Here is a 25,782-nt window from a genome sequence, read left to right on the forward strand (position 1 = left end):
TAGAAACTTCTTCCCAGTGACCAGTGTTATCAATTTCGCTGCAACATAATGTTTTAAGTCTTTACAAAAATAATTTTTTGCACAACAATGGCACCGATTCCGTTGTCTTTTTCTAAAATAAATTTAGAGTATCTGCATCCTTTTCTTTTTAACAATGCTAAAAAGGGACAGAACATGAACTTTACATTTAAATACTTAATTTTAGTGCTACAAATTTAAACAGTAGGCTCGCGGCTGTGCGCTTAAATCACGGGTTTTACCATCTAAAAATTAAATTTAAAACTGTCAAACTGCGTCTGTCCTTTTCATATTACATTAGTAAGAAGAGGATGCGAATACTCTAAAATTAGGTTGTGCTCAGAATCAGTACCAATGTTGTGTAAAAGAAAGTCCCAAAAGAAATGTTTCCCCAAATACACCTATACTTTGACCAATACTGAGGCTGAGATCTATAGAGCGCAATTTGACTGTCCTCAGACTTAAGTTTCAGATAAAACGAGATAGAAATATGCCAGCGATACAACGCTGTCTCGTTTTAACAAAGTCTTCAGTCTGAGCAAAGTCAAAGTGCGCTCTATAGACCTTACTTATGGTGCTGAATTCTGCTTGATATTTTTTTTATTCAGATACAAGTTAGCCCTTGATTGCAACCTGATGATGCAGTCTAAGATGGAAGCGGACTAACTCGAAAGGGGTATGGCAGTTTTTATTAAACCCATACCCCTTTCTACACGGTATAGTACCGGAATGCTAAATCCCTTGGCGGCACGGCTTTTTCGGTAGGGTGGCAACTAGCCAAGACCGAAGCCTCCTGCTTCCCACCAGACCAGACCAGACCAGAGGAAATTTAGAAATTATAAAGTTTCAAATTTACCCTACTGGTAATCGAACCCGGGACCTCCCAATATTAAGACCACAGCGCTCACCAGGGAGGTCCTCAAAAAAGCCTCCTAGCTTTTAACGAGAGATGTTGAGATGAAAACAGGTATTTAATTATATTCCTCCTATATCAACAGAGATGAATATTAGATGCTTTTCAGACTTGGACGATTTAACCTAAGGACGCGCCTCGCATGATTATTCCCCTCTGTCAATAGTAATGGATTTTTAATCCACTGCGTTTATAAACACTGTTTGCGGAATCGATTTTGTCATTGTCAGAATCGTTTTCGATGTGTGACGACGTCTTACACGCTGGGTGAAAAATGCCTGTTTGTGCCGTTAGTGAGTGCAAGAACAAATCAAATTTACAAAAAGATGGAATTTCATTTCATAAGTAAGTATTTTTGGTGTAATAAACGCTTTCTATAAATTAAATTACATAAATTATTATAATAAAATAACAATCGAGAACTTTACCGATTCAGTAATTGAGTACGTAATAATTCGGTAGAAGCGAGTCACACTCCTCACGAGACTATATTTTGTTTTTTCTAAACAATTGCAACCCTCGATATATACAAATTAGGTTAAAATTTGAATACGCGTGAACAGCATGAAATTACGTAGTAGTACGATAGTGATTGCGGTTCGATTATCGATATCGATGAAAACATTTTCTTTATTATTAACGACTAAATTACCGTCTTCAAGTCAAGTAAAGAATAGTTATTATTAATTACCACAATTTTTTCGCTACCTATACTTGTAATAAAACTGGTCGATTTCTGTGATTTCACGTACTTAATACATTTAAAAAAAAAATTAAAGCAACGCAATTTTAGTGATAGGCGCGAAATGTATAAAATTTATGTATTAAATCGCCAAGAATGTACATAACATTAACCTAATGGTAAATAATGACGTGTTAAAAATAGAAGAGGCCACCGTGTGTGTTTACTAATTTATTTTCATAGTATCATATCTGTCTTATGGAATTTTGCTGTGGGGTAAAAGCGGCAGGTATTGAGAAAATTTTTGCATTGCTAATTTGTAAGGGCAATACGTGTTATATTTAATAACTTACATTTAATTTTTTTGGACAAAGAGTACACCATATTGGAATTACCATGTAAACCCAATGTGCAATAAATAAATGATTGATTGGAAAGAAAAAAACATTTTATTGATTGATATACCTACTAATTATGTTTGGTAGGCTTTTGCGCGGTCAGGTTTATTTTGTATTATATAATAATATAAGTCATTAATAAGCACATTTTCACTATCGAAATTTTAAATGAAAATTTCGTTATATAAAAAAATACAAAAGATTAAAAATGATATAAAATAAGTAAAAAAGTATGTGCATATTTTTTAAATAAATATTTTTCTTATTTTTACGTTGCATTATTAGTTTTTGGGATAATTACCTATTAAGTGAGGTGAATGTATGCAAGAATACGCTACGCTGACCAAACACTGGTTTTAAGTAATTAAATACGAGTAATAAATTCTTACTTCTACTTTTGTTTCTGAAAAACTATCGATATATTTTAAAATATCGATACGGTAGCATCGCAAATCAATTTGACTGTCTTACACTCGTAATGTCTTTGTATGTTGATGTATATAACTTATTAGTGTGCGTAAAATGTAGTAGTGTTGAAGATTTAGATATGTGTGTGTTAATAATGACACAAAACTTTGTTGAGTGAGTGTGTCAAGTTGTCTATGTAGTGTTTCCTCGTCCCGCACCAAAAGTGACAGAAATTTTTATTCGTAATATTAGGCGCGTTACAAGTCCATAGGTTAAATCGTCCAAGTTTTCAGATGAAGCTTTTCAGGGTTCCGTACCCGAAGGGTTCCAAAGGGACCCTTGAAAGTCTCCATATTTTCTAGTTCCAAAGAAATACAAAACTAACCTTATACTGATTACATTAGGTATTTATTAAATCCTGAAATATGTAAAATATTGTTAAATTATATACATGTGTATATTCAAATATGAATTAACATTATAGTTCTTGCATTTCACGAAGGCCACTGACTCATGCTTGTGTTTAGGTCGTATCGGTATACGTAAGGTACACTAAATGTGTGCGTTAGACAGCGCTTGCTCGCGACTGATTGGTCCGACATGCACGCACACTTACGCAATGATCATGTAAACAATGTTACCACAAGTAAAGTTCACTAGCCTTCGTGAATTGCAAGAACTATACCATCTTTCAGTTCTTTGTACAAAGATTCAAAAGACCGAAGTCTTTATTTGTTGCAAATCACTCACGCGCGCGAATCTTACACTTATATGTGTATAATTATTGTATACTAGATGATGCCCGCGAGTTCGTCCGCGTGGATTTAGGTTTTAAAAATCCTGTGGTAAGTCTTTGTTTTTTCGGGATAAAAATAGCCTATGTGCCTCCCCGGGATGCAAGCTTTCTCTATGCCAAATTTCGTCAAAATAAGTTGAACGGACGGGCCGTGAAAGGCTAGCAGACAGACAGGTCCACTTTCGCATTTAAAATATTAGTTTGGATGTGTATACGCCATTAATCTATAATTTATTGTTATATATATACACACACACACTCATATTTTAAAGACACACAATCGTAAGCAATGACATTTTCCTTTCTAATCCCTCATTCCCTCACCGCTCCTCGCAACATATACGAGTTGATGTCCCGCTCCGCTCCGCTCCCCGCTGGGATTTCCAAATTCACTTCGTTATAAACCCGCTGTGAACGCGAAACCGCCAAAACTAATAAGTATCATATCAGTAATCATCAGTACTATCACCTGTCTTCGTTTTTGCCAGCGTTCTGGTTACATCCTGTATTTCATTTACTTTAATGCTTAGCTATAGCATAAAGTCCGCCAGCGGTGGTTTCTAGGACAGGTGGGTCATGGGAGTGTTCATGTGATATGCAGACAAGCTCGTAGTCATCGTTGACGTGCAAACAGACAGTGCACTTCCATCGTATCCTTCCGGAGCAGTACCAGCGCTCCCCGTTGGACATGGGCGACGGGTTCGTGAACGCGTACCCGTTCAGCATCAGAATTGTTGCTCCGTCTACTGCTGTTACTACTTTCACTGCAATAGAATATTGGCGTTTTCTTGATTCATCTGTTACTTAGGTATTTTAGTAAATAAGTAACTGTTAGTTATTTGAACTAACACCGAAGACCCGATAGGCAGATCTTCTAATTTTTAGGTTCGGAGAAGGAACAAATGAAAACAACGTACTTCAGCGGAGAGTGTGTGTGTAACGGTTTTATTTGACAGTACAGACAGTAAATTACAATTTCTGACCATAGATAATATTTAGGCACGATCTACACTAATGTCATAATATGCTACGTGTGTGATCAACGTTTAATATGCGTTGACAGTAACTACTTCGGTTTTACAGAGTTAAGGCGATTACGCACTGCACTTCCATCATCCAAGTTCTATCCGTCATCCGTGAGAATACCAGCGATTATCTACGATGTCATAAGCTCCCATACAAAACGAAAAGGAACGTATTTTCACGGATTCGCATCGGATGAGTGCGTAACCGCCGTTACATTTCTTGATATAGGTAACCAGCTTATACCAGCGACTTCGTCCACGTAAACACACCTTCAAACGACACAAACTTTAAACCGCTATTTTACACCCTAAGGGGTTGAATATTCAAAAATAATTTCTTAGCGGACGTCTACGTCATAATAACTATCTGCATGCGAAATTTCAGCCCGATCGGTCCAGTAGTTTGAGCTGTGCGTTGATAGACCAGTCAGTCAGTCAGCTTTTAGATTATTTTACCTACTGCATAACCATAACCTCGTATAAACGTTAACCAATAATGATACTTTAGGTACTATGAAACTCAGTGAGCTACGACCTAAACCTTTCTCATGATGATGATTGTATAAAATATACATCATCATCATGATCAACCCCTCGTAGGATCATTACTGAGCACGGTTCTTCAGACATCATGACTCTTCATTTTAATATTAGTACTTCGATCATAGAGTTGTGTTTTTCGATATAAGTACTTACCTACGGCATAATCTCGCATAAACTTTTACCAATTAGTTATGATATTTTACGATGAAACTCAATGAATGAAATACTTTTATATGTTATTTTGTACCTTGACCGAAGAACATTAATTCAAAGGCAACTTTTTGTACTATCATTTTATTCGAAAAATCAAGCGTTTAAGTATTAAAAATTATCAAGTCATTTTAACTAAATGAAGGTATGTACCTAATTTAAGAACATAATATTTCAAAACTATAAATACTCTGAGTTGAGGAGGTAGACATTACAATACGAGCATATTTTATATAACAATCACTGGTCAGTTAAATACTTGCAATGTCCCACTTAGATTTATAAGTATGTTCCATTAAGTCTTTCATATAATATTTTAATAAAACTTAAAAAAAAATTTGATTTAAATATTAAATTATGACACGTGATGTTTGACAATAACTATTAAGTCCTAGTGACTCCTTAATCTAAATTTTTTTTACTTGCTAAAATTATATCTAATTAAACGTATCTAGCATAGCAGAATATACCCGATTTCCGTAGTAATAAGAATTGAGATACTCAACACTTATAACATTTATGATTGATACATGCTAAGTATTAAAAAGTTAAACGTTTGTGTATTAGTTAGATACGTCAACATAATAAACATTTGCATTGATAACAGGTGTTAAACTTAAAAGTAATAAAAGAAAACTGAGAAAACAACTATATCCTAATATCCTCCACAGATAATGCTTACATAGATTAGTTTCACTTACATAATTTATTACTAACTGCTGCCGTTTGATTGTTTTTAAGTATTAATATTTCGTAAGAAACGTTTCATTTTAATTTAACCTTTGATAAAAATATGTGTAACTCGTCTTCAGGCGATATAAATCTAGGTATATTGTATACCTTTCGTCAAGAACTGTTCAGCGGTTCAGTCGTGAAAAGGAAAAAGACACCCAGGTAAACAGACACACAGCCACTATACTTTTCTTATAATGACAATATCCAGAAACTACAGAGTAATTTACAGGATGCGCTACCATGGTCGCTTATCATGTTATTAGGACAACCAAACAAATCGATTTTAAAGGCTACACGGTATAGTGGGAGCAAAACATGTAATCCAATCTGAACACGAGGCGATGGCAGCACATTGTACGAAAACTGATGTCAACCGGGCTTGTGTATTTAATCCTTAGTCAATGACCTGTGCAAACTGCCATGTTGCTACTTCAGATTGGTCTACTTGTTTTGCGCGCACTAGATGGGTATTTCGAGTTTTGCAAACATTTGCATGCTTGTAATTCCGTAGGATGTGTCATACAAAATTTTTTATGACGCTAACAAGTAAACGTTTAAACTCCAAATACCTAGCTTTAACTACTAATTAGAGAATAGATTGTATGATGTAAAATTATTACTCACTAAGACGGTTACTTGATAGACAGTTTATTGTTGTTTAGCTACCTATGATTCACGAGTAATATATTAAAGTAAATAATATTAAGGAGTCTCGAAATAAACATGTTTAGGTTTAGATTCAATGACAGGTTTGGTATGGTCGTGACTTCCTGTCGACGACACAATTTTTAGATTTGAATCCGTAGTCATAGTGACATTGCACTGGTCAGATTTGCTTGCTATACACTTCCACACAATGCCCTGCTTGGATTTAGTTCGCCTTGTAAACTGGTAGCCTTCGTAAAGTAGAACATATATGCCTTTTTTATCATTTTTTATTAAAATTGGATCTGCAAAATTAGAAATTGCATCTGCAAAATTTGAAATTGAATCTGCAAAATCACTTTCTTTTAAAAATGGATCTGCAGACTTAGCACGTTTAGGTTTAGACTGGACGGCGGGCTTCGTGTGATCGTGATCACCTGTCGTCAGCAAGATTTTCAGATTTGGATCCGTGGTCAAAGAAGCATTGCACTGGTACAATTTGCTTGCTTTACACTTCCATACTGTGCCCAACTTCGACCTTGATCGTTTCGTAAACTTGAAGCCTTTGTATAGTAGAATGTCTACTCCTCTCTTATCACTTTTTAATAAAATTGGATCTGTGAAATTACCATGTTTAGGTATAGACGCTATGGCGGGCTGCGTGTGATCGTGATCTCCTGTCGACCGCACGATTTTCAGAAATGGATCAGTGGTCAAAGAAGCATTACACTCGTACAATTTGCTCGCTTTGCACTTCCATACTGTGCCCAACTTCGACCTAGATCGTTTTGTAAACTTGAAGCCTTTGTATAGTAGAATGTCTACTCCTCTCTTATTACTTTTCATTAAAATCGGACCTGCAATCAAATCATTTGTTATTCACTCTATTCAACGTCTGGTTAACTTTATTCAATTATCGATTGGTGCTAATTCGGTTGTACACAAATCTCTTAACTGACAGGTCTACTAAATTATGATACTCGGATCATTTTTTCCACAGAACATTATGAAAAGGAGTGCACTACTTCTAGATATGTCAATTTAGTCAAGTGTCTAGAGATGTGTGTAGAATAGAATTAGCACAAATTGTTTGTAGAGCCTATAGATTTGATTTGATTTATTGAACAATATCCTCGGTATGCTTACAGCAACGCCAAATCGCATACCGAGTCAGAAGTTACATATACATACTTTATTAAATTCACATATACTAATATTAAATACATCTAATTGTTGGTGCTGAGCAATCAGACCATTGAGCAAGGTGAGTGCTCTTAGGGTTGGCGCATTTTCGGCAAAATTGGTTCGTGTTGATGAAGGTTGCGCAATAAAACTGTTATAACTGACATACACATCAGTCTTTATGATATGTAGGTAGGTAGCTGGTACGTAAGAAATAACACAACCGTATAGCTCCGTAGCTAGTTTATTACTGACTGACTGTCGTCGAGTGCAAACTATTATACATCATCCCTCCAACATTAATTTGGGAACCTGGAACAATTTATCAAATCTACTTATAAATCTAATAACAGAATACAACCTACCTAGAATATACCTACTTAAAAATACTGCTTATAATTTACAGGTTTCCTAGGCCTTTTTGACCGACCGACTGGACTGTTGCCCGCACTACTCGGATTACTTGGTATATCATTTTCAACATTTAGCGCATCCGCACAACGTTCCGCCGGTCGGGTGTCGTCGTCCTTCGCAACCTCCGCCGTCTCTGTGCTAGCCCCTTCCCCTTGGCTCATAACGTTATCAGATACGTTCACTACACTGGGTACATTCTCGTCCGTCGCTACCTGCACTTCCTCCTCTTCCACCACAGTTATCGGCGGGGGTGGAGGGGATGCCGGTGCCGAGACGGAGGGCTGCGTGTGTTGCGACGGAGACACCGGCGGTTGTGATGACGATTGTGATGGTTGCACGATGCCCGGTAGTGAGTCATGCGGCATTTCTAAACCATCATCCACATTTATACTAATACCATCATAGCCCCTGTACTTCCTTATTTGGTCTAAATGTCTATTACAAGTAGTTTTATAATCGTCAAAGTAAATTTCAAACATTCGGTTACCTATAATTTTTTTTACAATGCCCAAACACCATTTACTTTTCCTTGCAATAAACCATTTTGCCCATACTGTTTCGCCTACATAGAAAATCCGACTCGGCATTAATGTACACTTGTCCTGTTTATCAAAAATTTTACTAGGCGGTAGAATCAAATCCAACCTAGATCTTAAATCCCGACCTAGCATCAGCTTAGCTGGCGTGGCGCCTGTAGCGCAATGGACAGTATTTCTATAGTTAAAAAGAAAACTTAACAATTTTCCGTGGACACGTCTCTGACATTTTTCTTCCGATAAAATACATTTAACCATTTTCTTACACGTTTTAACTGAATTCTCCGCCTGTCCGTTGCTAGCTGGATGGTAAATCGGCGAAGTAAGATATTGGATACCATTCATACGACAAAAAGTGTGAAATTCCGCGGAGCAGATTTTTATATCGTTGTCGGAAACCAGGACCGCAGGTGACCCTAGTCTACTAAACATTTCTTTCAGTTTAAAAATAAGCGCACTGGTAGATGTGCCGCGGTCCATATAAACACATTCTAGCCATTTAGAAAATGCGTCTATGACGATTAAATATATAGACTGCCCTATAGCCATGTAGTCTATGTGAATACGATGCCACGGGCCGGGCGGCCGCGGCCACGGGGAGGGGGGCGCGCGCGCCGGTGCGCCGCGCAGCGCACTGCACGTATGACACGAGTTCACCCACCGTTCAATTTGTGTGTCGATCTTCGGCCACCACATTTTCCCTCGAGCCATATGTTTAGTTTTAATTATTCCGAAATGCGATGAATGCAACTCTTTCAACATTCTTTCTCTGAAAACCTCCGGAATGATTATTCTATGCCCCCGTAATAAGCACCCATCGATAACTTGTAAATCAGTCTTACAAAGGAAATACGGTAGGATTGATTTACATTTTATTTTCCTAGGCCAACCTTTAACCATATATTTCATTACGGTTTTCAGTACATTGTCTGCCGCAGTAGCGCGCCTAATGTCACTAAACGAAAGCGGTTCTACATTCGACTCGAAAAAGAGGAAGTATTTAGAACAATCGTCCTCTCGCTCACTATTTACCGAAACTGATAAGGGTGACCGAGAAAAGAAATCTGCTATCTGATTATTTTTGCCATCGATGTACTGCACTATATAATTATAAGCGGACAGGGTTACCGCATATCTTTGCAGGCGCAAGGCGGCCGTGACCGATATGCCCTTTTCTTTTCCGAAAATAGAAAGTAACGGCCGATGATCGGTTTTCAAAATGAACGGTTCTTGACGACCGTACAAGTACTGGTGAAAATATTTCACCCCAAAAACTATAGCCGTTGCCTCCTTTTGTATTTGGCTATAGTTCTTTTCACTCTGCGATAAGGACCGTGACGCGAACGCGATGGGACGCTCGCGCCCCTCGGCGTCACGATGCGCCAGCACCGCCCCCAGCCCGCACGGGCCCGCGTCCACGGTGAGGACGAGCGGCGCGCTCGCATCGAAATGTGCCAGCACTCGGTCGCTAGCTAGCTCCTTTTTTACGTGCTCGAATGCCGCTTGCTGCGCCTCGCCCCACCGCCACTCCGCGCCCGCACGCAACAGTTCGTGCAGTGGGCTCAATACGGCAGACGCACTCGGAATGAAATTCCTATAGTAATTCACGACTCCTAGGAAACGTTTAACTGCGAGTACGTCGGTAGGCGCAGGTGCATCGACTATCGCTTTAACTTTTGTCGGGCACGTTCTTAAACCTCTTTATCGATAACGTAGCCTAAGTAGGTCACACTGTTTTGAAAAAAAACACATTTGTCTTTCTGTAGCCGCAGGCCTGCGTCTTGCAGTTTTGCCAAGACTTGATGTAGCCTAGACAAATGTATTTCTTTCGTCGGACCTGTTATACATACGTCATCGAGCCAGACGCTGACTCCCTCCAACCCTGACAATAATGTTTCCATTGCTTTTTGAAATATTGCCGGTGCATTAGCTAAACCATACACTAATCGAGTATAGGCAAATAAACCTTTGTGTGTATTGATCGTAGTTAATTTTTGAGATGTTTCGGAAAGTTTAAATTGATTATAGGCGTTACTTAGATCGATCTTCGAATAATGTTCTCCCCCCCCCTAGTCTAGAAAAAACCTCTTCTATTCTCGGTAAGGGGTACTTATCTATCTTTAGGTCCTTATTTAGTGTGCATGAATAATCACCGGCGATCTTTAACTTCCCGTTTTCCTTCAGAACTGGGACTATAGGTGTCGCGTACTCCGAGTGGTTAACCGGTATTAGAATTCCTAATTTAACAAGTCTGTCGAGTTCTGCACTAACTTTATCTTTGAGAGCAAAGGGCACGGATCGCGGTTTGAAAAATTTCGGCTTTGCGTCCTCTTTTAACTGCAATTCCACTTCAAATTTATTAAACATCCTAAATCATCCTTCCAGATATCTGGATATTGTTCTAATAGCCGCTGCACATCATCAATAGGCTTATCCTTACAAATTACCTTATTGTTATAAGACAACGCAAAATAAATTCCAAACTTAGCCATAAAATCACGGCCCAGCAAAGGTGGCCCGCCATCTTTAATAACATAAAATTGTACGTTTTCGGTCCTGTCTTTATATGATACTTTGCCGATAAAATACCCCAGGGGCGTAATTTTATGGCCAGTGTAAACACACATACTTAGATTACAATCGTACAACTTAAATTTTTCAAAAGATTTTAAATACAGACTTTCTGAAATCACCGAAACGCCTGATCCCGAATCTAACTCCATAAGTAACTCGATCTCATTAATGTTCACCGTTATCTTAATAGGACAATAGTCTACATACCTCATGTTAAAAAGGTCACACTCCTTGCAATCGGAGTCAGATTCCGCACCAATATTATGCAAATTAGCACCTTTATTCTTACAGAGCCTCTGTAGATGGCCTCGTAAACCGCACCGATTACACTTTAAATTTCGGAACTTGCACTTTTCCGCACTGTGAGACTTAAAACCACACACGGTACAACGCTGTGACCCTTCTTCGAGTCCGTGACCAGCCTTAGCCTGGCTCTGGCCCCCGCCGGCCTTGCGACGCTCGCCAACGCGAAATACAGGCTCCTCCTTTACGATGACGCGCGCCTGCCGCGCGCAAGCTGCCTTCTGCGCCACTTCTAGTGCTTGTCCGAAAGTCAGGCACTTCGAGTCGCATTCGAAGAGTTTATCACGCTCCGGCCCTGCCCTGAAGCCGAGAACAAAACGGTCACGCAAAAGCGTGTCTAACTCCGTGCCGAAGTCGCAGTACACGGCTAAACCTCTGAGCCGCGCCGCCCATTCTTCGATACCTTCGCCGTCTGCTCTGCTCGCCTCATAGAATTTCGCCCTATCTGCGAAAGTTGACCTTTTTGGCGTGAAATGCTTGTTGAGTACTTCTACTAGCTCACTATAGGTACATTCTTCCAGCTTCTTCGGATGCACTAGGTTCCTAACCAGACGGTATGATTCATCCGACAAATACGTTAACAACACTGCACTTTGATTAGCGACAGGAATGCTGTTTAACTTTATAAACTGCGATAACCGACTATGAAAAACTTCCCATTCGTTGATTTTATAGTCGAACGGCGATAAACTTCCGAGATAATTAGTTTGATTCATTTTTGAAACACAACGCGGGTCGGTAAGGCGCTCGTCGCCAGATGATATGTAGGTAGGTAGCTGGTACGTAAGAAATAACACAACCGTATAGCTCCGTAGCTAGTTTATTACTGACTGACTGTCGTCGAGTGCAAACTATTATACATCACTTTAGCAACTCGAATCATATCTGACAGTTTTACAGCTAACCTGGGTTGACTCTAGAACATGTTTTTTGCTAATAAACGGAAATCTACAATTTCTTAGCGTGAGGCCAGACGAGCGAAATGTTGTGAGTTGACAAACGCATATTTTCAGTTCAAATTAAATTTTGCTGGGCATCCAGACCGACGCGTCGACGGCCACTCAAAAAATCACGCTCGTCTGGCTTTACACTTAGGCGTTACGATACGGTTACCGGTTAAGCTTTGACTATCAACAAAAAGCAAGTGGGATGCACGAGTTAAAATTCTAACCTCCTTGCTTAAGGTAGATAAAAAGTAAAATTTTGGTCCAAGGTTTTGACCCATTTTGCATTTATTGACGGTTTAACGGTAACCGTAATGTAATTTTAACAGCCTATCATAAGGCTTCATAATCACTCCATCTTCCAGTAATCATAGGACTTTACTGGAAGATGGAGTCTTTTAGATTTTTATCAATCCAAATAACTGTGACATGAAAAGAAACAAATTGAATTCATTTATTTATATTTATTATTAAACATCTGTTACTTAATTTAATTTGAAGTTAAATGAAATTTCATAATTTTCATTACATTTCAATACAAATAATATTCTACTCCCTCTACAACCTCTCGCACTGCCAAGAGTCACTGGTAGAGATCTCTCATAGAGATAAATGCTTTCCTGTCCACTTTCACTCTCTTTTCTCTTTATTGTAAATGTTTTTGGTACAAATAAAAATAAATTAAAAAATACATAATATACGCTACATTTCAATCTGCCTGACTGACGGCTGCCTCTGTTTGTGTTCAGCGCTCGAATGACGTTTTTCTCTACATTTGCATTACATTAATCTGTCGCTCTGACCTTCGACTCGAACCTCTATCTTTTAGAGCATCTATCGCGTTTGTGACGCCGCGACAGAGCAGGCTGATGGAATAGAATGAAATTTTTTCCATTCCAACATTTATTACAATTATAATTTGACAGCGCATTCACATTCCCGTTTGACGTTAGACAATTTTAACGCGGTTTGAGCTGTACGTTGATAGTCAATTTCCCCTTATATAAATACGTAAATATTGATATATACTCGTAGCATGACGATTAATTTATTATATCCTTATAAACTCGCCGTATTTATCAACATGAAAACTAGGCGCCACATGGTTATGTACGGTTTGAATGTCAATGACAGTGGGTTCGGTGCCATCGCCGCCATCGTAAGCCAAGTATACTTTAGCTGAGCACTTCCTCGAACATCTGGAGGAGCAATACCAATTCGTTCCACTTCCACCGTTGTGCTTGGCGTAAGTGAATGACTTGTAATACAGTAGTTTATTGCCTTTCCTAGATGTAATAAATATAGCTGAAAAGAAGTTTGTAATGAGATTTGTATAACAGGTGTCTAAAGAGCTCGTGAAAGTAAAAAGCTGAGTAAATTATGAAGCTCGTAATATAAGTAAGGTATTAGTAGTAGGAAAATAGAAGAGTTCCCACAGGAATTTTAAAAAGTGTCGTGTCGTGTCTAATCTCAACATATAAAACACAAAAAATGTTTCTACCTGTGTCCGTTATACACTTTGAAACCAGCTAATCGATGTGCCCTAAACCAGTTTCATTAAGCAATGATGCGAAAATGAAAATCATTTTCAAAATCATCACTAACATAAAGCATTAGGCACATTCTTTTTTTAGCATGGTAGCACACGCCGGTGATCCGCTAGTAATTATGTAATGACATGACATTTCATCGAAATTGAATTTGCCGCGCTTCGCGCGTGTATCAAGTTGTCTGTGGTGGAGTGAGTGACACATTTTTTGCAATGGCGTAAGATAATTAGATTGTTTTGATTTACAAAACTTGTAAAAAGATAATTGAACGGATTGAATTGAGGAAGCGATATTAGTGAACTTTAAATGTCGTTTCTTTTGTATTTCAGGTGAGATAAAAGTGTAACTCTCATAGATTGTTGTAATATTGTAAAAGTAAACGGGTGTTAAAATAAAACTTTGTATTTTCAGAGAAACCATTTGTGTTTATTAATTGCGAAAATCCTCAGCAATATAATCTTATAAAACGACATTTAAAGTTCACTAACATCGCTTCCTCAATTCTATCCGTTCAATTATCTTTTTACATGACTATATTATATTTGATGATACAAAAAATTCAACACTATTCGAAAATGGTTTTCTTCACAAAATTTACTCAAAACTTTTTAATGAATGGTTTCATGTACAAAATTAACTCGAACGCTTTATTAAAATGATTTCCTGTACAAAATCACCTCAACACTTATTTTAAGTGATTTTTCTGTACAAAATTAACTCAACACTTTTTTTAATGGTTTTCCGCGCAAAATTAACTCAACGCTTTTTTAATAATTGTTTTCTTTTATATTCTCCATGTTCGTTCACATAAAACTCTGGCGGCGTATGACTATGCACAGGTTGAACGTCTAATACGGAGCCTTCTTCCTTCTTCAGGATTAGTTTAGCTGAGCACTCCTGTGAAGATTTGGAGGAACAGTGCCAGACTTCGCCCCTCTTGCTCAAACGGACCTTGTTATAAACGTATCGTTTGTAAACCATTACCTTCTTGCCTTTTCTCGTTGAGTCGATAAACGCAATAGCTTCTGAAAGTGAGATTGGAATATTTAAACTTGTAAAACTTTGTACCTTAGGCACAAGATGAATAAACTAAGTAGTTTTCATTCTTTCTAAAATACGGTAAGTTTTCTTTTTTTTACAAATTGGTAGATCAGTGCAAGAAAGGCGTTTTACAGTAATTGCTCATTTTGTGGGATATCGGATTAAATATTAATAAATAAGTTTTGGGGCTTTTTTAGGAATGTAGAGAATGTAAAATGGTAAGTAAAATTAATACGCAGCCGAAAGGTAATGTACATCGACCTTTTAGAGAAGGATAATCAGATTGTAGAGCAACCTGGGCGGTGTCGTGTAGTAGGTTCGGACAAAACGTTCATATAGGTAGGATAGAGCAGCGACCAGACGCTCTACAAGCCGAAAGTGTCATTTTAAAGGCCGTATTACAGTACTTTCGGCCGCCGTTACTGTAGTCGGTACCTACTACTCTGAAAAGAATGTGGAAGGTGGACCATCTTTTCTGATAACAACTACAGTAGAAGTTTTATTTAATTTAAAATCTCTTCCTGATATAATTATGCCAAAGTAACAAAAAGCTTATTCTTGGTCATAAAGGTAATACATAAAGGCAATCTTCAAAGTTGATCTTCCTATATTTTCTCGTAAGGGTAGCAATATAAAACAACAGTAGTTAATCATCAAAGTTTCCATATCGTATTCTTTATTCGATTTATTTCTTTATAAAAAATATGTACAGGCTTTATGTACTTACACAAAAAAAATATAAAGTAAAACACCGATACGTCCTGCAAGCGATCTGTAGGTCAGAAAACCGGCATCAATAATTATTTTCGTTTATTAGAGACAAAACAGATTATGACAATAATAATTATTATAAGTAATACAAACCATAAATTATAAAAACTAGTCTCTCTCAAAAAGAAAGTGTGTACAGAAGCAATGTACACGTCATAATGTGGTGCCGAACTATAAGTGAATCTATATTCTATACTTATATAGTTATCTATACCTCTAAGAAAACGAGTAACTAAAAAAGGTGTTAATAAAGTTTGTAAGTTTGGATGAAGGAGGTAATCTCCAAGACTACTCACCCGATTTCAAAAATTATTTTACTGATAGATAACTACTGCTACCGCCGAGTGCTACAGGCTATTAAATCATGTATGTATCGCGGAGGAAGTCGCGGGTAAAAACCATTTATTCTCAACATCGAAAAATGTATCTTCAACCCAATAGTTTTTTTCTAGACGAGCGCTAGGCTGCAACCATTCCTAAAAGGCCGGCAACGCATCGGCGGCTCCTCTGGTGCTGCAAATGTTCATGGGCGGCGGTAATCACTTAACATCAGGTGACCCGCCTGCTCGTTTGCTCGCTATATCTATAAAAAAAAAAAACCAGACCTGCTGGCAAGTGATGATGCAGCCTAAGATAGAGCGCGCTTGCTTAGATGTCTATTCACTCTTGCCTTGGTTCTTTCGATATTTCCCATTTTCATCTACGGAGATGTCAGGCGGTGTATGATTATGTACCATCTGAATTTCGGTGAGACAGCCATCGTAGGTCAAGAAGACCTGAGCTGTGCACTTCTTTGACCACTGAGAGGAACAGCACCACTTCTCTCCCATTCTATTTTTGCTGTATTTGGAGTAAGTGAAGAAATTGTAAAGCAGTATTTTTTTGGCTCCATTTGTAGAGGAGTGTAAATATTGGCGGCTGTAAGTGGGATTTGCTATCAGTTCAACTGAAGTTGATCCATTAAGATCAACTTTTATTAAAGCAACCACCGCTTTCGTCTTTTGAATTTTAGAGCGGTTTAATAATTTAGCTTAAAAAGAGAAGAAATGAAACTCATTAAAAGGACCTACCTACATTAAAGTACATACATATTTATTTTGTAGGTGTGACTAAACTATTACAATAGAATGTTGCATACTATTAATAACATAATAATCTATAATATTCTGTAGGTAATTTATTTTTTGTTATTTAATTTTATATAAGTCCATGTTTATAAAAATATTATAACAATGAGATATGTAATAAATGAGAGAATATAATCTATATTACATAATGGTACTGATTGTGATTGGCAACAAAATTTACTAGTATTCGCATCTATTTCTTACTACTCTAATAATAAAAGGCAGACAAACTTATTTTAATTCAAACTATAAGTTGCAGATACTCTAAATTTCGTTTAGAGAAGATATCAGACTGGACACGAAATTCCGTATCAGTACCCATAATTATTATAACTGCGAAGTGTGTTTGTTTGTTGGTTATTGGTTTGTCCTTTCCATCAACGTCGCAACGGAGCAACGGCTTGACGTGATTTTTGCATGAGTATAGTTAGGAGACCTGATGAGGTGACATCGGCTACTTTTTTATCCCGGCAATCAAGAGTTCCCACGGGCTTATTTACAAAAGCTAATTCCACCGCGGACGAGGTCGCGGGCATCAGCTAGTAATTATATTTTCTCATATATTTTCCGCTTGCATCCCCTGTAAAATTTCGGGCGGTGCATGGTTATGTACAGTTTGAAGTCAGTGCTGGAACCATTCGGGTTCAATGAATTTTGAGCCGGGCATTCTTTGAGCATCGAGAGGAACAATTCACACCTCTCTCCCTTTTTACTAGTGCAGGTCTTGAGTAAGTGTATAATTTGTAGAGCAAACTTGATTCCCTTTAGTCCTAGCATTTGATAAATATAGCTCCTGAAAAGTGAAATTTGAGTATCAGTTATTAAGTAATTTTAGAGTAATTTTAGACAATACGGTATTTGACAACTACCTAGTCAAATCACTAACTTTTATCAAACGTCAAACGCGCACTTAGTACCTTAGTATGCGAGCTTCTATGAAATACTGAAATGTGACGTCACAATCAATTGACGTGCTTTTTTTTAGTTTAATCGAGAATTTAAAATGGTTATCACACCTGCCTAAATTTTACATCATTTTCATTTAGTGCAATTATAATTTCTATTCAGAGAGATTTCATAGGCGATTTTTCTCATAAAGTGTAATTTTTAAATTTTTGCACTTACAATCAAATCAAATTGTGCACTGCAGTGTTTACTTTTAAATGATTTAGCATAGTTGTGCTGATAGAAAAATCCATGTATTTATTATAGTACTAAGTTTTATGTTAAAATCGCTAGTAACCAAAAAAAAATTGTAATTTGAAAGTACTAATAGTATAGAGAAAAATAAAAATCTAAGAAATAGTTGTTACAAAATTTTGTAATTCAGACATAAGTAATGTGGCAAATAAGATCATTCGTTCGTTCATTCATTCAATCGTTACTACATTAACTTAATTAGGAATTATGACCAGATCAATAGCGCTGATATTTCGCAGGTCGGTTCTCATGGAAAGTGATTTTTCACATTTGCAATCATAAGTGCGAAAAGTCCCTTTTTGTAAATGGTTGTTGGCTACATTACAATTGAACTCGATGTTTTTCCCCTTTTTACATGCAACGCACGATGCCAGCGTTCTCGCTTGCGCGCGTGTTTAGCCGGCCGACGATCGTCCGTACCCAAAGGGTGACTACGAGAATTTAGCTTATTTAATTAGTTTTATATAATTTATTTGCTGGAGTTCTATCCTAAACCGTACATAATTCTAGTAAATATTAATACTATGTATTTCAATATATGTACTATGATGAATTATTATGTGTACTGTACATACTATAAGTTCTATACCGACCCACCATTCAACTGAAACTCCTTCAGAGTTATTTTTGCTTTTTTCTGTCATATTCTTTTCAACCGACTTCAAAAAAAGGAGGAGGTTCTCAATTCGTCGGAATCTTTTTTTATTTGGTCCATCTGCCATTTATTATCCAAATACCGCTGCCACCTATGTCTCAAGTAGCCATCGATATAAATGACAAGATATGGTCAAGCGAACAAAAATTTTCACGGTTTTGGAACCAAATAAATCACCGCCACCTCTCAGATACTAATGAACGACCCATTTGAAATCCAGACGTCACTGAGGTTGCGTTGGTGCTAAAGCACCACTGAGTCGGTGCCATTTTGTTTGTTCAATAGCCCTGTCCATACGAAGTAATATATAAGTCAATACAAGTAGCGTGATTTGTGGTTATGAGTAGGTTGCAGGGCAATCACACTATCATCATTGGATGTAAACATTTGTGCAGTGCATTTTTTGAGCTTCGGGACGGGCAGTACCACAACGTTCCATACTTACTAAACCAGTGCTGATAGTAAATATACTGTCGGGAAAAGCAACACCCTTCTGCCTTTTCTGGTGATAAACTCGCTTCTGAAAAGTGAGATTTGTTAATCACATCGGTTATGTAACGATCTCCAAAAAAAAGCAAAATGGGTCGCAAATGTCCAGCAGTAGACGTCTATTGGTTGATAATGGTGATCTACTACATTGAGCTTTCAATATGCTTTAAGGTTATATAAGGCCAGTTGCACAACAGGCGGTTACCGTTAATTAAATTGAAAACAATAAAAAGTCACTTTGGGTTGCACAAGTCAGGGTTCTTTAATTTTATATCAAAGACATACCTATTTATTATTACGTACATTACCTTAATTGTGAAGGTTAGAAACCTGCCTTGTGTCAATTACTTAACTTGTTTTTTGGGTGGGTTAAGTTTACTAAAAAAGCGGCCGTCTGTCTCGGCCAGATCTCATCGTAAACACCTAATTCGTGCAGACTACTGAATACTACCAATCTCGTTACTTGCCGGTTTTCTTCACACTTCTTTAAACCATGTTCGAATTATAAGATAAAATCAAATATCGAAAAAGTTTTACATAATCTAACAATATAGCAAATACCTTTCTATGGTGCAACTGGCTCTAATTAATAGGTACATAGTAACTTATTAACAACTATGCAGTCACCATAACATACTAATGTACCAATATAACTGTAGGTATACACTTGTTCGTGTATTTAGCAGTTACCACAGTTGTTAGTAATGAAATTTAATTGAAAAAAACTATATTTGATCATGCTAGAATATTATGCTTTATAGAAAGATGATGTTGTTATTATTATATTATACTCTTTATTTTTAGTCCAAACACATAGCAAAGAATAGTTACAGACATAAATAAAAGAACAAGAAGAATTAGTAAGCAGAATACAGAATGCAGCATTATCACAACCAGCGATGAAAGAAATGAAAAGATTTAGTTTTATAAATTAATTGCGTTTTTTTTCATTTCATATTCGCTGAGGTCTTCATGTTAGTTTGATGATACATACTTGTTGAAGAAGCTGCAGAAGACCTTTTCCAGATTACGCAATAAGTATAGTTCTTAATAAGTGATCTCTGCCAGGCAACCTGAGGTTTACAAGTAAACATAACTAATTACAATCAAATACGATATATTTAATATACATACAAATAAAAGCATATAAAAGCAGAAACTGATTGGACTGACATATTATCAAGCTATAACTCAAACCAGTTCGTCTGAAAACTGGAGATTTCTCATGTAGGATTTTTCTGTAACGTAGACCCTCCACTAAGAATTTTTCAACTAGTAATTTATATTCTTATATATTCTCCATACTGTCTACATAAAAGTTAGGCGGCTCGTGATTATGTTCGAGTTGGAAGCTAGTCATAAACTCATCGCTGTTTGTAAACACTTGCGCTGTGCACTTTTTTGAGCGTCGAGAAGGACAGTACCACAACGTTCCATTCTTACTAAACCAGTGCTGATAGTAAGTATACTGTCGGAAAAGCAACATCCTTCTGCCTTTTCTGGAGGTAATAAACTTCGCTTCTGAAAAGTGAGATTTGTTAATCACATCGGTTATGTAACGATCTTCAAAAAAAAGCAAAATGGGTCGCAAAAGTTAGCATTTGTACCTCCATGATTAAGGTTAAGGTAAAATTCTGCTCCATAGTTAAATCCTGACTGGTGGAACCCATTTTGCTTTTATAAACAGCTTTTCATATTTTTATTTTTCATTTTATTGCGTGATAGGCTTGCGCTTGACGACAATCATGTTTAGAGAAGCAAGCAATGTCGGACAAACTTTAATCATAACAGTAGCGTAATTTTAACCGTCTGTCATGCAACTGGACATTGATAACCGTTAACCGACTTTCTCGTCGGCAATTATTTTTACTTCGTGTCTTGGAGACCACGTAAGCCATCACTGGCCAGATCTGCGAACAATGAGTATCCCGGTAATATTTTAGCCGAGTTTTTTTAAGGATCAATTTCCACGACGATATTATCCCAGGCGATACGAGACCAAAACATTTTTAAGAATTACACTGCGTTTAATAAATATAGATCAGGATTAAACACTAAAATAGATCAGGCTTTTTATTATAAGTATAATAAATTCATTAGTCCATGTATGATAAATAAAAACGTTCTTTATCTTAGAATAGATAGGTAAGCGTAGCACCCATTTATTTATTAAATATCATGGTATTTAGATATTTATTGTAAAATTAATGTATTTACAAAATCTACGTGACTAATAGTTATCTTCACTAGATATTGTTTTAGACAGTTATTATAATAACTTAAAACATAATCGATTTTGCATATATTTACGAACATTTTATAATTTCGATTACAATTAAGACGTCATAAGTCTGCCGTCCTTTAATCAAAAAGCGGTTAGATATCTGCAAAAATAAAATATAGAGTTATCGCCAAAAAAACGTAGTAATTTAAAAAAAAAAAAGCTACGTAGGACTAAACTAAAAACTAAATGAAAAGTTAACTTACACCGAATTATTTTCTAGAAAACATTAGTTTTTAAAAAACACGTTTTTGTCGATAATTCATAAAATATATTTGTTGCAATTTAACTGCTTTTTAGTGATCTTTTATAATCACTGTTGTTGTGGCAAGTGGGAATATTTATAAACAACAAACGGTTGAAATAACTTTTATATTCAATAATGAATGAGAGCTTTAAAATACAATACCCATCCTTATATTCACAATGCCATTTTCAATGTTCTTAGACCTCACATATTCGCCTTTTTTGTTATATAGAACGTTGGTGGATCATGGTTATGTTCTGAACTTATGACAGTCAAGACACCCTCTTTTGACAGCATAACTTGTGCGGTACACTTCTTAGAACAACGCGACGAGCAGGCCCAAGATACCCCCTTCTTGGACTCAAAGTTTTTGGCGTAAGGGTATTGTTCGAACACCAGTAACTGTTGGCCCCTCCTCGATGATATGAAGTGTATTTCTGTAAATCACAATTTAGGCATCAAGAAAAAAGCTAAAGCACTTATATATAAAAATCCCTCGGGAACTCTTCGATTTTCCGGGATAAAAAGTAGCCTATGTTTTAATCCAGGGTATAATCTACATCCATTTCAAATTTCAGCCAAATCCGTCCAGTAGTTTTTGCGTGATTGGGTAACAAACATCCAAACATCTAAACATCCAAACATCCACACTTTCACATTTATAATATTATTAGGATTAGGATAGGATTAGGATATTAGGATTAGGATTGAAAGGATATGGATAGGTACGGGACTTGTTAGCGCCCCGAGCGCGTTTTTTGGCGCTCATCTGTGGGCATGTACCGTGTACACGCGCCTCGGCCGCTGTTACTGCGTTCTGGGCGTGTGTTTTTCAGATCTGGCTAGGCAAAGCATTTCGTTTGTCATCATAGCGCCCCCACTCGCGCGCCCGGGGCGCTTGTCCCTATAGGTAAGCGCGTCAAGTAAAAAGAGTTATGGGCGGCAGTGGAGGTCATAGGGGATGTATCTGCGCATAGGTACTGTACTAACCTATTACACACAAAGCGAAAGGTTGACGGATCAACTAATCGCGCGGCTGTAACAGACATAACAACTCACACCGTTGGGTCTAGAAACTTTACGGATGCGGGAACGTGCTGGTACCAAATTAGACCGATAAATCACCAACTGCGCACGCAAGTTCAAGGTCAGAGATCTTTTTTTCGTGACGTCAACCACCCAACAATCCATCCATACTAATATTATAAATGCGAAAGTGTGTCTGTCTGTCTGTCTGCGAGCTTTTCACGGCCCAACGGTTTATCAGATTTTGATGAAATTTAGTACAGAGGTAGCTTACATCCCGGTGAAGGACATAGGCTACTTTTTATTCCGGAAAATCAAAGAGTTCCCGCGGGATTTTGTAAAACCTAAATCCACGCGGACGAAGTCGCGGGTCATCATCTAGGAGGTAATAAACTTATTTTCTGTTCTATGACACCAACTGTACATATATACACATTTGTATAGAAGCAGGCGTTACTTTTCGGAAGTTCATGATACACAATGAACCAAAAGATTAATTTGCTATAATCCTAGGTCTAAAGGATGCTCCGGTGTCGGGGCGAAACGTGCGTCGAGTGTGTTTTGGGATTTGTGTGGTGCTGCATGGTGGTGGTACGTATTGCTTGCCTGGTGGCTGCTTTTTCCTGCATGTTTAGCAGTGGGGGGGCGGACGGTGCATTTCGCATGCTGCATATTGCACCATACAGATTCGACCTGTTTCAGCGGATTATAGCAAATTAAGCTTTTGGTTCATTGTATACACACATTTCGCATATAACTCATGCGCGTGTCTCTAGGTTGTGTGATATGTGAGCGCGACTGGATTCCTTTGAGCGTGCGCGCTCGCCAGTCGCGATTGGCCACTCCAACACACACTGAAGACAGTAGGTATACATGTATGATGTACCTACCCGCATAAACGCAAGAAAAGTTATAAAAAAAAAAAGAATATTAGGCATGTTAAATTACTAATATTCCCCTTTCCACTCAAAGTAAGCGTCAAGCTTGTGCTAGGTGTAGGTACGACAATAGTGCAACAGGCAGGGTTTGAACCGTCAACCTTTCGGGTTTCAGTCCACTCCTTTACCCGTTGAGCTATTGTAACCGCATCTCACCGTGTTTTACGGGCATTACTCGAAATATTGCAGTTTTTAAGAACTTCTTTAACTATACTAAACTTACCTACTTAGGTACTCCTGACTTAGCTACAGGGGTACTTAGCTTGTTACGTCCCTTAGAAAATTATATTATACCTACTCGACTTGACCACAAAGCTTCCTACGCAACCATCGGCCACTTTTTCAACTTTCGTGAAACTTATTGTAGTTTATAATATGAAGGTAAGGTATACTTAATACTGGGACCGATTCTCCTGTTCACAATCTCTAAACTAAATTGACAGGTCTAAATCTAGTGCTATCCTTTTCCGCAAGCAACATTAGGAAAGGGTTAGCAATAGATTTAGACGTGTCATTTTAGTTTAGTGGAAGAGATTGTGTACTACGGAATTAGCCACGTGCACTTAAAATTAAAAATATTGGTATGTTTTCACCTTTTAAATAATAAACGTTGTATAGCGGTTTTTTAATTAAACTTTATGTTGCCTTGTTCATTCCAATGCGAAATTACCGAAGACAGAAAGAGATAAATCGGTATGTTACTATTCACCCACTAAACAACTTTTATTAGGAAGGCCGAAAATCATTTAAATGAAACCAATGTAGGTATTGGACAAACCCTTTATTTGAACAATCATATTTTTATGTATATCAATTACTCAAATACATTTTTATTTCAATAACATCTGCAACAGAATATTACATAATACTAGATTTAAACCACAACTCTGGGTTGATGAATTGTTCTAAATTAATAAATAAAAAACCAGTCAAATGCGAGTCAGGCTCGAACAATGAGGGTTCCGTACTACAGTCGTATTTTTTCGACATTTTGTACGATAATTCAAAAACTATGATGCATATAAAAATAAATAAAAATCTGTTTTAGAATGTACAGGTGAAGACCTTTCATATGATACCCCACTTGATATAGTCACTCACTTCGAAAGTTGAAAATACTAATTATTAGTTCATGACCACAATTTAATTTTTTTTTTGTGTGATCTAACCCTAAATTCACGGTTTTCAGATTTTTCCCCAAATGTCAGCTATAAGATCTACCTACCTGCCAAATTTCATGATTCTAAGTCAACGGGAAGTACCCTGTAGGTTTCTTGACAGACAGACAGACAGACAGACAGCAAAGTGATCCTATAAGGTTTCCGTTTTTCCTTTTGAGGTACGGAACCCTAAAAAATCAGAATTTTTTAAGGTAACACCCAAACTCTCTCTACAAATCTGATATACCTTCTAAAGGTCGATGTACATTACTTTTGGCCGCATACTGTACTTCATAGTACATAATTATAAGCAGACATTCCCCTACCTCTAGATCAAAATTGTTTCAACTCAAAACAAGTAACATTTTTTCCAGACACAAAGAAAAAAAGATCTTTGAAATTTTCAGAATTTATTAAAATTATAAAAACTTGTCGAAAGAATTATTTTGTTTAGAATATTATTAAGGCATACCTTTTAAAACTGTAGTATAGTACTCGGCAAACAACTTGAGCATTGATGTGATTGGCTGGCGAATAGCAGGTGCACGCGATTGGTTGATCAGTTGGCGCGAATGCACGCGATTGGTTGATACGTCGACTTTCGCTTCCCGGATTCGCCAACTTTCTCCCACTACGCTACTGCATGCACAAGATGTTTGCCGGGACCTATAACTAGGTAGTCATAGATAGAAAATGAGGTGAAGGTATATCAAATGGTGGTTTTTGTGATGAAACAGTTTCGATTTAGGGATGAGAAAGATTAAATCACTATTTCCCATTAAACTTACCAAGGTTCTAGGTGAATGAATACAAGCGCAAATTGCAGTCTTACCTGTAGCAAAAAAAGGAATTAATTAGTAAGTTTTATTGCACATCATCTAAATATATAAAATGAAAAGGTGACTGACTGACTGACTGATCTATCAACGCACAGCTCAAACTACTGGACGGTTCGGGCTGAAATTTGGCAT

General features: G+C 37.2%; 1 protein-coding gene across 1 annotated transcript; it reads right to left on the minus strand.

Moving 5' to 3' along the window:
- Positions 1-7,935: 7,935 nt before the first annotated feature.
- Positions 7,936-12,228, minus strand: LOC138402905 (uncharacterized). Its single transcript, XM_069501434.1, has 5 exons — positions 10,871-12,228; positions 10,238-10,387; positions 9,839-10,118; positions 8,964-9,139; positions 7,936-8,336 (listed from the first exon to the last, which is right to left on the minus strand). The coding sequence occupies exons 1-5, from the start codon at positions 12,096-12,098 to the stop codon at positions 7,936-7,938; spliced, it is 2,235 nt and encodes a 744-aa protein (XP_069357535.1). The 5' UTR covers positions 12,099-12,228.
- Positions 12,229-25,782: the final 13,554 nt, after the last annotated feature.

Source organism: Maniola hyperantus, chromosome 10 (genome assembly GCF_902806685.2).
Source record: "Maniola hyperantus chromosome 10, iAphHyp1.2, whole genome shotgun sequence".
Classification (NCBI taxonomy): domain Eukaryota; kingdom Metazoa; phylum Arthropoda; class Insecta; order Lepidoptera; family Nymphalidae; genus Maniola; species Maniola hyperantus.